General features: G+C 36.1%; 1 protein-coding gene across 3 annotated transcripts in view; it reads left to right on the top strand.

Annotated features, from left to right (window-relative positions):
* The window catches only part of Csmd3 (CUB and Sushi multiple domains 3), a 1148052-nt gene that overhangs the window by 703899 nt on the left and 429557 nt on the right, over positions 1–14596 (top strand). For all 3 annotated transcript variants that reach the window (XM_006993205.4, XM_042265493.2, XM_042265494.2), the window contains one exon: positions 14292–14474. In XM_006993205.4, the coding sequence (XP_006993267.1) occupies positions 14292–14474 (183 nt within the window). The remainder of the gene's footprint in view (positions 1–14291; positions 14475–14596) is intronic.

Raw genomic sequence — 14596 nt, forward strand, 5'->3', positions numbered from 1 at the left:
ATAGTTGACTGCATTTCTTACTTGAACCTGTTTTTCACATAGCTCCAGGTTACTTTTTCTTGGGTCACTCTCTCTACTCTAAGTTTTCAGTATCTTCTCCAATTAATTCCACTCTTACTAAACAGAAACTTCTCAGCCTCCAGCTCTATTCTGTCTTTCTACTCACCTCTTCGAAGCCCTCAATTTTTCAAATTAATTTTCTTCTTTAATGTAATTTCCATGTATGACGTCCTTTCTTTCATAAAGAAAAAAAATTCTCTCCTACAATCAGCTCTTACACTCACCAACTTCCAATGTAAAAATAATATCTGTAATAAGATATTGTCACATATTACCCCATATATGAAATTTCTTGCTTAGTCAACTTTTGGTCACTTATAACACCAATGATTTTTCTTATACATACTGTTTATTGAGTGATTAAAGCCAAACAACAGACTTTTTAAATTATTCTCCATAATTTCCAAACAGTATATTACAGAGACTGAAGTAACAAGCACAGGGCCTACACATGTCTACACCAGGTCCTCTATGTAAATACTATAGCTTCCAGTTAATATTTTTATGGATCTTCTGAATGTGTGAACAAGTGAGTTTCTCTCTCTCTCTCTCTCTCTCTCTCTCTCTCTCTCTCTCTCTCTCTCTGAGACAAGGCTTTTCTGTGTAGCCTTGGCTGTTCTGAACTCACTCTGTAGATTAGGCTAGCCTGGAACTTACAGAGAACCTTCTGCCTCTGCCTCCCCAATGCTGAGATTAAAGGCATGCACTATTGCCCAGTGCAAGTCTCTAACTCTTGTGCTTTCTCTTGGGCTCTTTTCTTCCTGGTGATTTTCCTTGTCCAACTTTGATGTGATTTTTTTTATCTTATATTTTATTCTGTTATGTTTTATTATAATTCTTAGAAACTGAATGAGGCAAAAAGGGAGTGATACAGATGAGAGGGAGGGGAGGAGGAATGGGAAGGAGTAGAGGGAACAGAAACTGTAATCAGAATACATTGTTAGAGAAAAGAATATATTTTCAATAAAAAGGAAAAACAGAAAATTTAGTAGTTGTTTCTATAGTTTTCTAGATGTAATATGAGAATTCAAATTAAAACTGTAGATTCCCTTCTTTGCATCAGTTGTTTTTATAATCAGTGATGCAGTATCCAGAAAGATAAAGATAAAGATGATGGAGAATTGTTTTAAAAATGATTTCCTGGAACATGGTTAAATAACTTAGTAAAGTTAGTGAAGTTTTTGTCTTACAATTATGAACACCTAAGTTTGACCCTCCAGAACCCATATTAAAAGAAAAAAAGGCAAGTATGGTACACTGATAGTTATAGTATTGGGGAGGTAGAAACAAGTGGATACTCAGGGCTCCCTAGCCAGCCAATCTAGGCTCACAGGTAAAGTCTAAAATTTACTATGTGTTGTAGAATATGGTACTTTGAGCACAACAGTGGCAATCTTCATCAGATCAGCTGTGCCTGATTACAAGAGGCCCTCCCAATCATGTTGGATGACTCTGACATTCCTCATAGAAGAAAGGGGTGGGGAAGGTCTCCCCAGAGATTCCAGACACTCTTCTCAGCCATCTCTTTGCAGTTCTGCCGTGGTTGCTAGAGTATGTAGGCTGAAGAACAGTAACAGAAGGAGACTCCACCTACTTAGTTATGGGGAATCCATCATCCACTGAAGACTTTTCACTTTGGGTGTTCTGCCAGTCTCTGGTCACTCATGCTCTGTAAATAAACCCATTTACTCCCCATGATGAAAAAAGAAAAAAAGTAAAAATGAGGTGGATAGCACTCCTGCAGAATACCACCAAAATTGTCCTCCCCATATGCATACTTAATACACATATGCACATACAAACACAAGTTAAAAAAAAACCTAAAAAGTAATCTTTACATTCTTAATTTTATATGCAGAAATCAACTCTAAATATATATCATTTCATTAATTCTTTTCTTTGTTTTCTTCACCACTGTTAGAAATAACATGAATCAAAACCTTTCTTAAAAGGTATGCTGGCTAGATTTACCAATTTAATATGACTAAAGATGCCTAACTGATGGAACTTCAATTTAATAACTGCCTACATTCAAATTGTACTGTGGGCGTGCCTGTAGAGGCATTGTCTTAATCTATGATTGATGTGGGAGGGACCAACCCACTATATGCTTTGCAACCCTTGGGCAGATAGTTCAGGATTGTATAAGAAAGCTGTCTGAAGTGTAGCAGTTGGTACAATTCAGTAAACAGTGTTTCTCTGATGATGGACTATAATCTATAGAGGAAAATAAACCCCTTCCTCTCTAGATTCACTTGGTCAGAATGTCCTATTACAATAAACTAGGGGGAAAAGTTATTACTCTTTCCTTGAGCAAAGACTTCATCTGTCCAGTACCTGAGCATATATGGAACTCACTGACTGTTTATTTAACAGCCAAGAGTGTGTAGGTAGTCCCAGAACTTAAGTCCATAACAGCTAGTACTCTTTAAAAGTTGATATTGAAAGCTAAGGACAAACCCTGTTCATTTGCTGCACTTTGAATTTTCTCTCTGTGGTCTTTTATAGTCACAAGTTTAAGAGGTGCTGATTTTTCTTGCCTGCTTTAGAGATACACAAAGCTATGCCCTCAAATAATTATGCTCTCTTTTTGCCATCTGGCAGATACAGTAGGAGCAATAGTGTTTTGAAGTTTTTGATGGCAGCTCTTGAGCTGCTAGCTGGAACCATTCTTTCGAAAGAAAAATCCATTTACTTTGATTGCTATTATAGTTCAGAAAATATTGATCTACCCTTGCTTGCAAACTCTCTTAAACAGGTAGCTACAGAGATTTAGACAAAAATCTATATTTCACTTTGTTCTTTCACTCAAGGTACTTCAAAAGAAAATGTTTTAAAAATGGATGGGTTAAGTGAGGTTGCCGGTGAACAATGCTATTTGGTGACTCCTTATAAAAGGAGTGCTACCTGATACTTTCATGTGACTTACTGTCATTGGGCTGTGAGCTCCTAAGAAAGCAGGGTCATGTCTCTTTAATTAACTCTATACCATGTTGATTTCAGTCCACATGAGGCTTGTGTGACTGTTGATATGTGTGATTGGTTTGATGCATGCTTCTGGAATGTTTCTGCAATAGCTACTCTTTGCTCAGAACAGTCAAAGTCCCTACAGTGCAGACCAGAATCACCCCATATCTTTTCACCCACATCTTCTACTTCATCATACTTGTCCAATAACTTCAGTAGAAGATCTGATCTTTTTCCAAACCTGACACTTTGTTTCATAATACCATTTCTTTTATAAAAGTGTATCTTTTATCTAAAATGTCACAGAATACAACCATATAACTTCAAACACACAGTCATGAAATTTCATCAATTTTTAGCTTTTTAAATTATACTAATTTTTTTATTTTCTTACTCCCTTAAGATTTAATTAATTCATTAACTTACATATTTACTTATTTTGTATGTGTACATATGCATATATAAGACATGAATGTAAGAAAAATACATCAGTTCCCTTTGGCTCTATAGTTATAAGCATGTTCTTTTGTGTGCTGGATCCATACTTAGGTACACAGGATGATGCAGTAAGTACTTTTTTCTCCGGAGTCATCTCTTCAGCATCTGTTTCCCACTCCTACATAGAACTCTTCACTTTATACTATGCATCGAATACATCCCATTTTAAAAAGACTTACTTTACTTAAAAATTACTATGTGTATATCTCTTTGTAGCATGTTCAGCTTTGGACACTTATAGCATCCCCAAATTTGGAACACTATAAAATTTCAAGAAGTTTATTGAAAATGAAACATAAACTGATAATTTAATGAATGAAAGAAAGAACAAATAGGAACACCCTACCTGAAAAATTAACAGTAAAATAATCTATAGTGAGCTGAATCACTGGGTCTGCTGATGTGAGGTTTGCACAATTAACCTACTCTTGAGCATATCTCTGAGTTTTTTGGCCCCAAGCTGGGAAGCACCTATAACCAAACTTAGGATAAATGCTTAAGTGTTCTCTTGAAGGGTCTTCAATTTATAAACAAAGGGCCCTGTGCTACAGATAGTACCTAATAGCAAGTTACAGGAGAGGATACATTGGTGAATTCATAAGTCAGTCTTTAACAATTTCAAGCACAGTATACCCCATGATTCAAAATACATAATTAGGAGGTGGGTTGGGGGGAAGGCTGGAGGGGCAGGAGGAGGGAAGATGGGGATCTGTGATTCGTATGTAAAGTGAATAAAAAACTTCTTAATAGAAAAAAGAAAAAAAACTGAAATCTGAAAAAAAAAAAACAGAACTTGTACCTGATACCTGACTTATAAAGTCTCATTGGTTTTTAAGTATATTTTCTCCAAAAGATATTGGCCATTATTGTTTCATGAAAAGCACTTTACCAACCGGGCTATCTACTCAGCCCTACAGTTTGCTGTTATTATAAATATGTTTCATTTAGTGTCTTGGGTGATCCACAGATTATTATCCACTGCTGTTTGAGAACTCTTGACCTACACCAATTAGAAGAGCAGATGTATATACACATTTTATAGTGCTTTTTCTAATAAAAATTTATTAGCTTGTAAAAGTAAGAGAAATAATATAAGCAAGATTAAAGAAATATTGATATTTTATAAAAGATATTGGCCATTCTGTTTTTCTTAAAAAATGCTTCCAAGTAACTTTAAAAATGTATCTTTTGTATTTTTTGTTAGATTGTTAGCTGAACTTATGTGCTTTTTAAAAAAGTATTACAAGTATTCACAAGAAATGGGGATATGATTAATTCACCAAGATAGAAGACTTAAACACCTATAAAGGAATAATAAGGGCCATGAGCTAGAACCAACACACTGTGGAGGCAGAGTGACAGTTTAGGGAAATAAGTGGAAGGTAAAGTTTAGCTGAGTAACTTTCTTACAGCTTTGCTTCACATCATTCCCCATCTTTGGCAGTGAGCTTAAGTCTTCCTGGGATGAGGGGACATTAATCAAAACAACAACTATAACTTCATGACCTGCTTTTAGGGGGAAATGTGCTATGACCTTCGACACCTGCTTCTTCTCTTTAATTCAAAATAATCAGTTCATCAAAGTGGCACATTCTGTGATATTAAATGAAACTAATCCCTGTCTGGCACCAGCCTCAAGCACAATTCCCTACACATGGTGGGTGCGTAGTAAAAATAGAAGTGAAATGAGTGAGTTCCACATTACATGTGGTAACTGTCGACTTTAAATTCTTTCTACTAAAGCAAATACACAGTATGGTTGTTTTGTTTGTTTGTTTGTTTGTTTTTCTTGAAATCTACTACCAATCAATCCCACTAAATTGTTTTGTACATGAAATAAGTGAAATAAATTTATAAGGTTGGTAAATTAAGGTTAGAGCACAATGTCTTAATTTGGGAGTGGTCATATTATGGTGAATTTCAGGTCATTTTCAAGCTTCATGAACTATATCAATAATAATAATTCAATTTTTATGATCATAAGATGTTTCCTTTTACTAGATTTGAAAATACAGAGTATCAGTCATAATAATGCACTATAGTCCTGCCTTCTTAGATTGCAATGTGTTCTTCTGAGACAGGAGAGGCTGAGTTTATAGTTGTTGAGCAGAGTCTTGCAGAAGAAGCTCAGGAAATACCATCTTCAGAAGAAAGTACGAATATCAGTGGTTGAAACAAAGTGCTTTGTAACCTGAATTCCTACACTCTGGACATGTGAAGGAGTCCAAACTCCTCACAGTTGTTCAGGAACAGTGCTCGAAGGTCCTCTAAATTTGCCATCTCAGCTCAAAAATGGCAAAATGCAGATCATTTTAGGAATAAAGTAGCAACATCCTACAAAACAAATATTAATTTATGATATCCTAAGTAATTTAATATAGATGAAAATAAAAATGCATTCTTTTAAAATTATTTAACCTTTAATGTATATATAAACTATACATCTTTGTGAGTTATCAGATGCTATTTTGACATAGGTATCCAGTACATAGCATTAACATATATATGCATATATATTTAACAATTATCGTTTACCTTAAGTGAAAACGTTCAAAATCTTCCTACATAGCTTCTGAAATATGCAGCATGTCATTACTACCTATAGCCATCCTACTCAAGCATATTGCTATTGTCATATTAAAAGAGATGGTAATTCTACCAACATAGAGGTTTAATAACTGTAAAGCGAAACATACTTAAAAGTGAGCATCGTTTAAGTGCCTCCAATCACTTTAGCTCAAAAGAGTATCTCTGGTTGTGTTCCATACCAGCTCTGTAAAAATTGCAAGCCTGGTCTCAGAGTAAATTTGCCGCCATTCTGAATTTTCCACATTGCTTTCCTGAATTTTTGTGCCTATTCTAAAGGAATTTTAAACTGCCAATGTTTTCATCGTTGTTGTAAAACATTTTGTGCTTTTATTATTGCACACACATTCCTTGCTACTTTCCCCCCAGCAGGTATGGATTTCCTTCCTCTTATCTCTTTAAATCTTGACTGTGGTCTCATTTGTCGGAGATGCCAGAAAGGAGGCCCAGTTTAACACACAAGGTCTTTTCTAGCTGCATGCTTCTCTATTTCTCAAGTTTTGCAAGCCCGTGGCTAAGGTAATGAGATTCCCAGGAGACTTTTTAACGTTAAGAATCAGCAAAACTGCAACTTTTACAGATCACTTTCTTTTAACCTACATGGCTTCTCTGTGAAATATTTGAATTACCGTGTCAACTGTTGTCAAGTTAGAGTTGGATCAATGTGTGGTTCTATGTCACTTGAAGGCCAGATGTTACTCTTTGGTAGGAAATCTGATGGAATTTAAAATTAGAGTATATTACTTTAGGCATCAAGGATCAAAGTTAGCTCGGTGACTAAAAATAAAAAAAAATGTGTTGAAATAGGCATTTCCACAAATTTTAGCCTCTGCCATTTAAACCTATATTTCTATTATTGCTCCAAATATACTCCATTCAGAGTGCTCTGCTTAGATTTCCCCTGACCTCTCATTCTCATTTATTTTAGCATCTTTCTCTATCTATTTCATCCTGCTTATTTCTCTGCCTATAAAATGTGGAAGAAAAAGAAGAGAAACGGGTGCTACTCGGTGATTATTACCTCTGATTCTAGGGACTGGATACTCTGTCTCTTACCAACTTAGTTGTCAACGACTCACAGATACTTACATGACTCCTACTGGAGGCACCATTTGTTAATGAAATCCCAGTCTTGTTTTACACACTAAGAGATGAGATTATTATGAAATAATAAAATCTAGAAATATTGGGAAAGGAACTAAATTCTCCTTGGGTTGAATTGATTCTTCTCTGGTAAATAATATCTATTAGTAAGATATATCCTGATATCCTGCAGGAAACAAATGGTATGTTGATATGAAATGAGTCAGCTTTGTAACCTTGACATATAAGGGAGAGGGAACCTCATTGAAAAATTGCCTCCATCATATTGTTCTGTGGGCATGTCTATGGGGCGTTTCCTTTTTTGTCACATTGGCACAAACTGGAAAGGATGAACTTCAGTGGAGGGATTGCCTCCATCAGATTGCCATATGGGTATATCTGTGGGACATTTTCTTAATTGGAGTGGGAATGATGTGGGAATGCACAGCCCACTGTAACTGGTGCCTCCCCTAGGCAGCTGGCCCTGGATTGTATAAGTGTGCTGAACTAGCCATGGAGAACAAGCCAGTAAGCATCATTCCCCTACTGTTCTTCTTCAGTTTCTGCTTCCATGTTCCTTTCGTGAACTCCAGCCTTAACTTGCTGGATCCTGCAAAATAAAATATATTTTTTTTAAATCTCTACATTCCTTTTGTTCATGGTGTGTATTACGGTAACACAAAGCAAATTACAATAGCTTCTCCCAATGATGGACTGTGATCTGAGATATGGAAGATGAAATAAATCCTATTATGCTGAAGTTGATTTAGTCATTGTTTTATCACAGCAGCTTAAGGGAAACTAATACACTAGATAAGCACGTTCAGAGCTTAAGAAAACTCACAAAGTGTATTTATCCCATCTGATGGTTAGAGAACAACTGTATGGAGATGGTTGTTTGATGTAATCTCAGCTTTTATAATGGACATAACCATCCCTAGAGAACAGGCAGAGAAAAGAGATCAGAAGTACCATATGGCACTCTCTTCTAGACCTCCACACCCAAGTCATCCAACAGGAGAAGCTCCACATTTCTGTCCACAGAAAGCTAGGTAGTACAGTATGCTTGAAATGATGTGTCCTTGTGAATTAGTCTTTATTCTCACCATAAAGGAAGAGTATAAATCATAGGGTAAAAGATCAATTAACACCAGCATTCATATTCTTCAACCACAAAACTACTAAAAGGTTTATCTTATTCAAAAGACATAACTGGAAAATGGTCGTTACATGATTTCCATATATGTTCTGTATAGCTTTGCGAACTGTGCCATTTAATGAGTTCTAATTAAAGATAACCTTGTGTCCTTTTATATGCTAGCCATTCATTTATATATGATCAAATATTTATTACATGTTATTTTGTAAGTGGGTATACAGTGTTTAATAACTTACTTTTTTTGAGCTATACACATAGGCAATTGAAATGTAAAGATGAAAACATGGTATGTATTTCAGGAAAGGAGACAGATATCTAAATAAAAAGTGATGATAGGCATATATATGTATATAGACATAAATACTATATATATATGTATACATATATATAATTTATATCATGATTTATGAGATCCAAGAGAAGTAAGTAACATATTTGCTTTTAAAATCTGCACTATCTTTATACAGGAAGCATAGTTAGGCCTTTCAAATCAATACAGAGTTCTCTAGGTTTTCAACGTATGGTACTATAGTTTGGATATAGTTTGGATGTGGACTTTTCTTCTCAAGAGGTTCATATACAGGAATCTTGGTTCCTAATATGGTAATGTAGAAAGTAATAGAACATTTACAAATGGGGCTTGGTGGGAGTTAGCCATGTCACTGGGAGCTTCTTATCTACAGGCTAACTGACAGTTCCCATGGCACTTTGAGTTAGTTCTAAAGACAGTTTCAGATGAAGAATGATCTACATTTTCTCAACCAAACCATCTCCATAGAATGTGGAAGAGTAGTGAAGCTTGGCATGTCTCTATCACCATCTCCCCTCACCACAAGCATTTCTTTGCTCCATGTTTCTCTACATAGTATTATGTTGTGTAATTATTGCTTGATGTTTATAAATCTTCAATGGGATGGTGAGGAAGCATCATTGCTCACTAATGTATCCTCAATCTTTTGAATACTACTTATCACTATAAAGTGTCCAAAGAACAGTAGAATAATTTAAAATATGTGAAGGAAAAGTTCCCTGGCCTTAATGAAATATACTAACATATACATTCATTTTTGAATATTGATGTATTTATTTTAGAAGTTATCAGTATAACTGTACAAAAATAATTAAGTACATTAATAAGTCTGACTGCAATAAAGTAAAAATTGAATGATCTCAATGATTCATCCAACGTTATTCTGAAACATGCATACACTGAATGAAATTAATCATTAGAAATTAATAGAGCTAGCTGGGCAGTGGTGGTGCACACCTTTAATCCCAGCACTCGGGAGGCAGAGGCAGGTGGATCTCTGTGAGTTCGAGGTCAGCCTAGTATACAAAGTGAGTTCCAGGAAAGGCGCAAAGCTACACAGAGAAACTCTGTCTTGAAAAACCACACACACACACACAAAAAAAAAAAAAAAATAATAGAACTAGATCCCCAAATTGCTATTGCCATTGTTCTTTTTACTGTCCAAAACTTGATGGTTTGACACTGTTATGGATGATGCCACATAATTGCATCTTAGAACATGGCAAAATCAACCTTGTATAGAACTGGAAGTTTCATCCATACTGACTAGACTTAACAGTTCTGGAAAGTGATATGCAAGCTACCTGAAGAGCAAAGTAAATATCAGTTAGATCCAGCTAGGAACATTTCAAGATATGATAGTACACTAGTATCATGGGAGTAAGCAACCTCTTTTTTTTATTGGAAAAGTACTGCTACACAAAATGAAATGCATAACTGACACTATTTTTAGGTGAATACTTCATGGATAGAGAGGCCATAGCCCAAGGGAGTGACAATTACTGTAACGTTACTAAGTAGACAGAAGAGTATTCTGTTTCCTAATGACAAATTGATATATCCATAGTTCAATGCATCTCCCAACCCTAATCCAAAATATTTGTAGTAGATCATGATTAACACTGTAATTGGCCAAGGTGTGGAGAGTAAGAGACTACAAAATACTCATCCGTCATGGGAACATATATACAAGATCATCCTTCCTAAGGATCAAGGATCATTGCAGAAGGTAGAAAGAATGTAGAAGCCAGAGGTGGTGGATGACTGAAAGGAAACACTATCTTCTGGATACAGCAGGCCACCTGCACATAGGACTTTTCAGTGCTTTAGGAAGCATGTACAAAACCTGCAGACTCCCAAGCCAGACCTAATCCAAGCAGAAAGATGAGAGTGGGACACAGAATTCCACCTGGAGTTGTTGACCTATTAGAAATCGTTAGCTGCTGGGAGATGGGAAGGAAGTTTTCCCTATGAATGGAGTCACTTGTAAGTCAACCACTTTCTAGTGGAGAAGCACACATACAAAAATATATGGGCAGGACAAATTGGTTGTAAGGGATTAAAAAACACTGAGTGAAGGAAATGAGGCCACAATGAGGAAAAAATTGTGGGTTGGGGTGAATATAATCAAAACATTATATAATGCTCTCAAAGAGTGAACAAAAAAAAAAACCCAACAGCATCATCAATAAGAAAAATTAACAAAAAAAATTAAAGACCAAAATTGTACGTAAAAAATAATTCAAAATGGAAATAGGAGAGTATTTTAAATGGGCAATAAACTATTGTATTCAAGGTAGTTTTTGATTTGTGGATGGTGTCATATATGGCTGAGGCTGGACTCAAACTTACTGTGTAGTTGATAAAAACCATAGCCTGATCTTTTTGGTTTCTGCCTCCCAAGTGGTGAGATTGCAGGTGTGTACTGTCACACCCAGAAAGAAATAGGAAGATTGTTGACAGATATTTATAATAGTGGTATGTAAAAACCTTGTCACAGTTCTATTATCCTATTAACCTATTGGCATTATTTCTCTCACATATCTAAGTTGCTATTGTTATTCCTAAAATTAAAATAGAATCACTTCCATATACAAATGTAGCTAGAGTTTTCCTGCCTTGCCCACAGTCAGGACAAATCTTTGTCACCCGCCAGTCCCACAGCCACTCAGACCCAACCAAGTAAACACAGAGACTTATATTGCTTACAAACTGTATGGCCATGGCAGGCTTCTTGCTAACTGTTCTTATAGCTTAAATTAATCCATTTCCATAAATCTATACCTTGCCACGTGGTTTGTGGCTTACTGGTGTCTTCACATGCGGCTTGTCATGGCGGCGGCTGCAGTGTCTCTCTGCCTCAGCCTTCCACTTCCCAGAATTCTCCTCTCTCCTTGTCCCACCTACTTCCTGCCTGGCCACTGGCCAATCAGTGTTTTATTTATTGACCAATCAGAGCAATTTGACATACAGACCATCCCACAGCATACAAATAATCACACATGTAACTTAATTAGTACTAAATTGATATCTCAAAGCTGTAGCAGACTTGTACAGTGGTTTTTGTAAATTCTCTAATACTCAAGGATCCATTTTCTCCTACTGCATTAACTTCTTTCTTTAATATCAAAAATTGATGCAAACAGGAATAATAATAATACATGATGATGACATTTAAGTATAGGTTAAACCTTAAGTAGACTCTCCTGGGGAGTGTAGTATTTTAGAGCAAGAATAAGCTTTTGTGTTTTAAGCTGAGGACTTAAGATTTTCAAGAACAACTCTAAAACAGTTTGGTTAAAAAAGAAAGTTTGAATGATACAGCATAATAAAACTCAAAGTATAGTATGGCACTTAATAGAAAACAAGATAGTTTTGTGGGAAATATTTTTATCTATTCATAATTTCAAATATTGTAAGTCCTACCTATTTTATATGTAGTAGAATCATGGAAAAAAGCCCTGGAAAAATGCACAACAGACTGGTAGAGTCCAGAACAATAAGTAATTATTGAATGTGTGAATGTTGGATTGCAAGAGATGCTATACATTCTGTTAAATTTAAGAAATTAAATTTTCTTCCTACTCTTTAAAAAAATATTTTATTTTGCATTTATTAATGTTTTGTTGTATGTATGTCTGTGTGCCACATGTGTAGGCTGGAGTGTAGGGGTGGTTGTTTGTGCTTTACCCTTGTTGGTTTTTTGCGGTGCTCTTGCCCCAAAGGAAAAGTCACGACACATGACAGAATCCACTAACAAGAGTTTTATCAAGACAAAGAGAAAGGGATAGATGTGATCAGGCCTGTGGAAAGACACATTCGGGAAAGGGACTGGGGAATATGGCAGTGCCTTATAAAGGCCAAGACGCACCTGCTCATACAGGCCCACCTTCAGAGACGCAATCACGTCTGTGGACTATGTGACCTCGTAACCATGGAGCATGGGTCACGCAGGACATATGACCTGGAAATGACTAGGCTGAGAGATTAAGTGTCCTGCCCCACAGGCACAACCATGCCCAACCATGGGGGTGTGGTGGGAGTTTCTATCAACCCTGAAGCACCTTCCCTAGTGAGGCAGCCAATAACTGCTACATACCTGCCCTGCACCTAGGGACTTAAGACCTGGAAATCATCAGATTCCCTCTGACTGGAATTATAGGTCATGTGAGCCAGCAGGCAGGAGTTGGGAATGAAAGCCAGTATATTACAAGTCTAGCAAGTTATTTTAAGAAGATTTTCAGTGTTTTTAGTAGAAAATAAATTTTTTGTAATAATCTTTGTTAACCATGAATTAATATCACTTTACATATGTATGTGTTGGAATATCAGAGAGAAGGTACTTGATATGCATATATGTGTTATATATGTGTGTTTTATAAGTTATAATTCATATTAAAAATGAGAATTGATGCAAAAAATTAATTTTTGTTATGTTTAATGACAACTACAAATGAGCACAGCCACCACAGTAATTTGTTGTTAGCAATCATACCTTCACAATTGCAATTTGGACTGTCTCTGCAAACGATTCTAGAGCTTACACTTTAATGATGCTTCTGAAATAGATTTTTCTTGTCAACCTTCTTTAAACTATCCAGTAAACACTGGTTCAAGAAATATATCTGGGCAAATTACAATGCAAATTGATTCTTGCTGTTAAGTAGATTTTTTTTTTTTTTGTGGTTATCACACAGTTAAGTCAACTAAAAATTACCCAAAAGAATCTTGAGGGTAGGCTTTCCATTGATTACAGAAAGAGCATAAAAGTAAACAATGCATCTTTATTTCTCTGATCATAATTTCCTGCATAATATACCACTGATTAGAAAAATTTGGGTATTTGGGAGAAATACGTGTAGGTATATTTGGTGTTGTATATGTGTATTCGTAAGACAGACAGAACATCTACATGTTATCATAATCTTCTGCTAAAGTTCATGTCTTCTAACACCCTAATTAGTTATAATATCTTCTGACCCCTGTTGTTCAAATCTTAGATGGTCTTATAATAAAAAACCCAAAGCCAGATATTAGGGTGAAAGCTGAAAGATCAGAGAAGCAGAGCAGCCAGCCACTAGTTCTTACCTCTAGGAAATCCTCAGTCTAAAGAGAGTAAGTTCCTGTTTCCTCATGCCTTGCATTCCTTTCTCTGCCCAGACATCCTGGGATTAAAGGCATGTGTGCTTCCTAGTACTGGGATTAAAGGCGTGTGCCACCAATGCCTGGCTCTGTTTCTAGCATGGCCTTGAACTCACCGAGATCCAAGTGGATCTCTGCCTCCCAAGTGATAGGATTAAGGATGTGTGCCACTACTGCCTGACCTCTGTGTCTAATCTCGTGGCTGGCTCTGTCCTCTGATCCTCAGGCAAGTTTATTAGGGTGCACAATATATCACCACAGACCCCACCTTAGTAAATGAAAGCAATGAACCACTTGGTCCCCAAAGAACATCATCAAGTCAGTCTGTAAGAGTGGTAGAAAAGAAATAAAATTAAGATTCAAAAAAGAACCCATCCTTCTGCTCTGAAGTATCATTACATTGAAAGTGCATGTTAAGCACATTTGTAGTGTAGGTATCATGTATCTGTAATTCCCAAAACTTAAATTACCTCTTGTATTTTACAGAAATTGAGAAAGAAAGCTGTGGCGATCCTGGCACACCTTTATATGGAATTAGAGAAGGCGATGGTTTTTCTAATCGTGACGTTTTAAGATTTGAATGCCAGTTTGGGTTTGAATTAATTGGAGAGAAATCCATTGTTTGTCAAGAGAATAACCAATGGTCTGCAAATATACCCATCTGTATCTGTGAGTACCAAATGCTTTGCTTCTAGATGGCATATGTTACCCCATCCTTGCATATAATTGCTTTTGTAATTAATTTCAAAGAGCTGGAACCAAGTAATTATTTTTGAATGAGTAGCACTTTG

The sequence above is a fragment of the Peromyscus maniculatus genome, chromosome 20 (genome assembly GCF_049852395.1).
Source record: "Peromyscus maniculatus bairdii isolate BWxNUB_F1_BW_parent chromosome 20, HU_Pman_BW_mat_3.1, whole genome shotgun sequence".
Classification (NCBI taxonomy): Eukaryota; Metazoa; Chordata; class Mammalia; order Rodentia; family Cricetidae; genus Peromyscus; species Peromyscus maniculatus.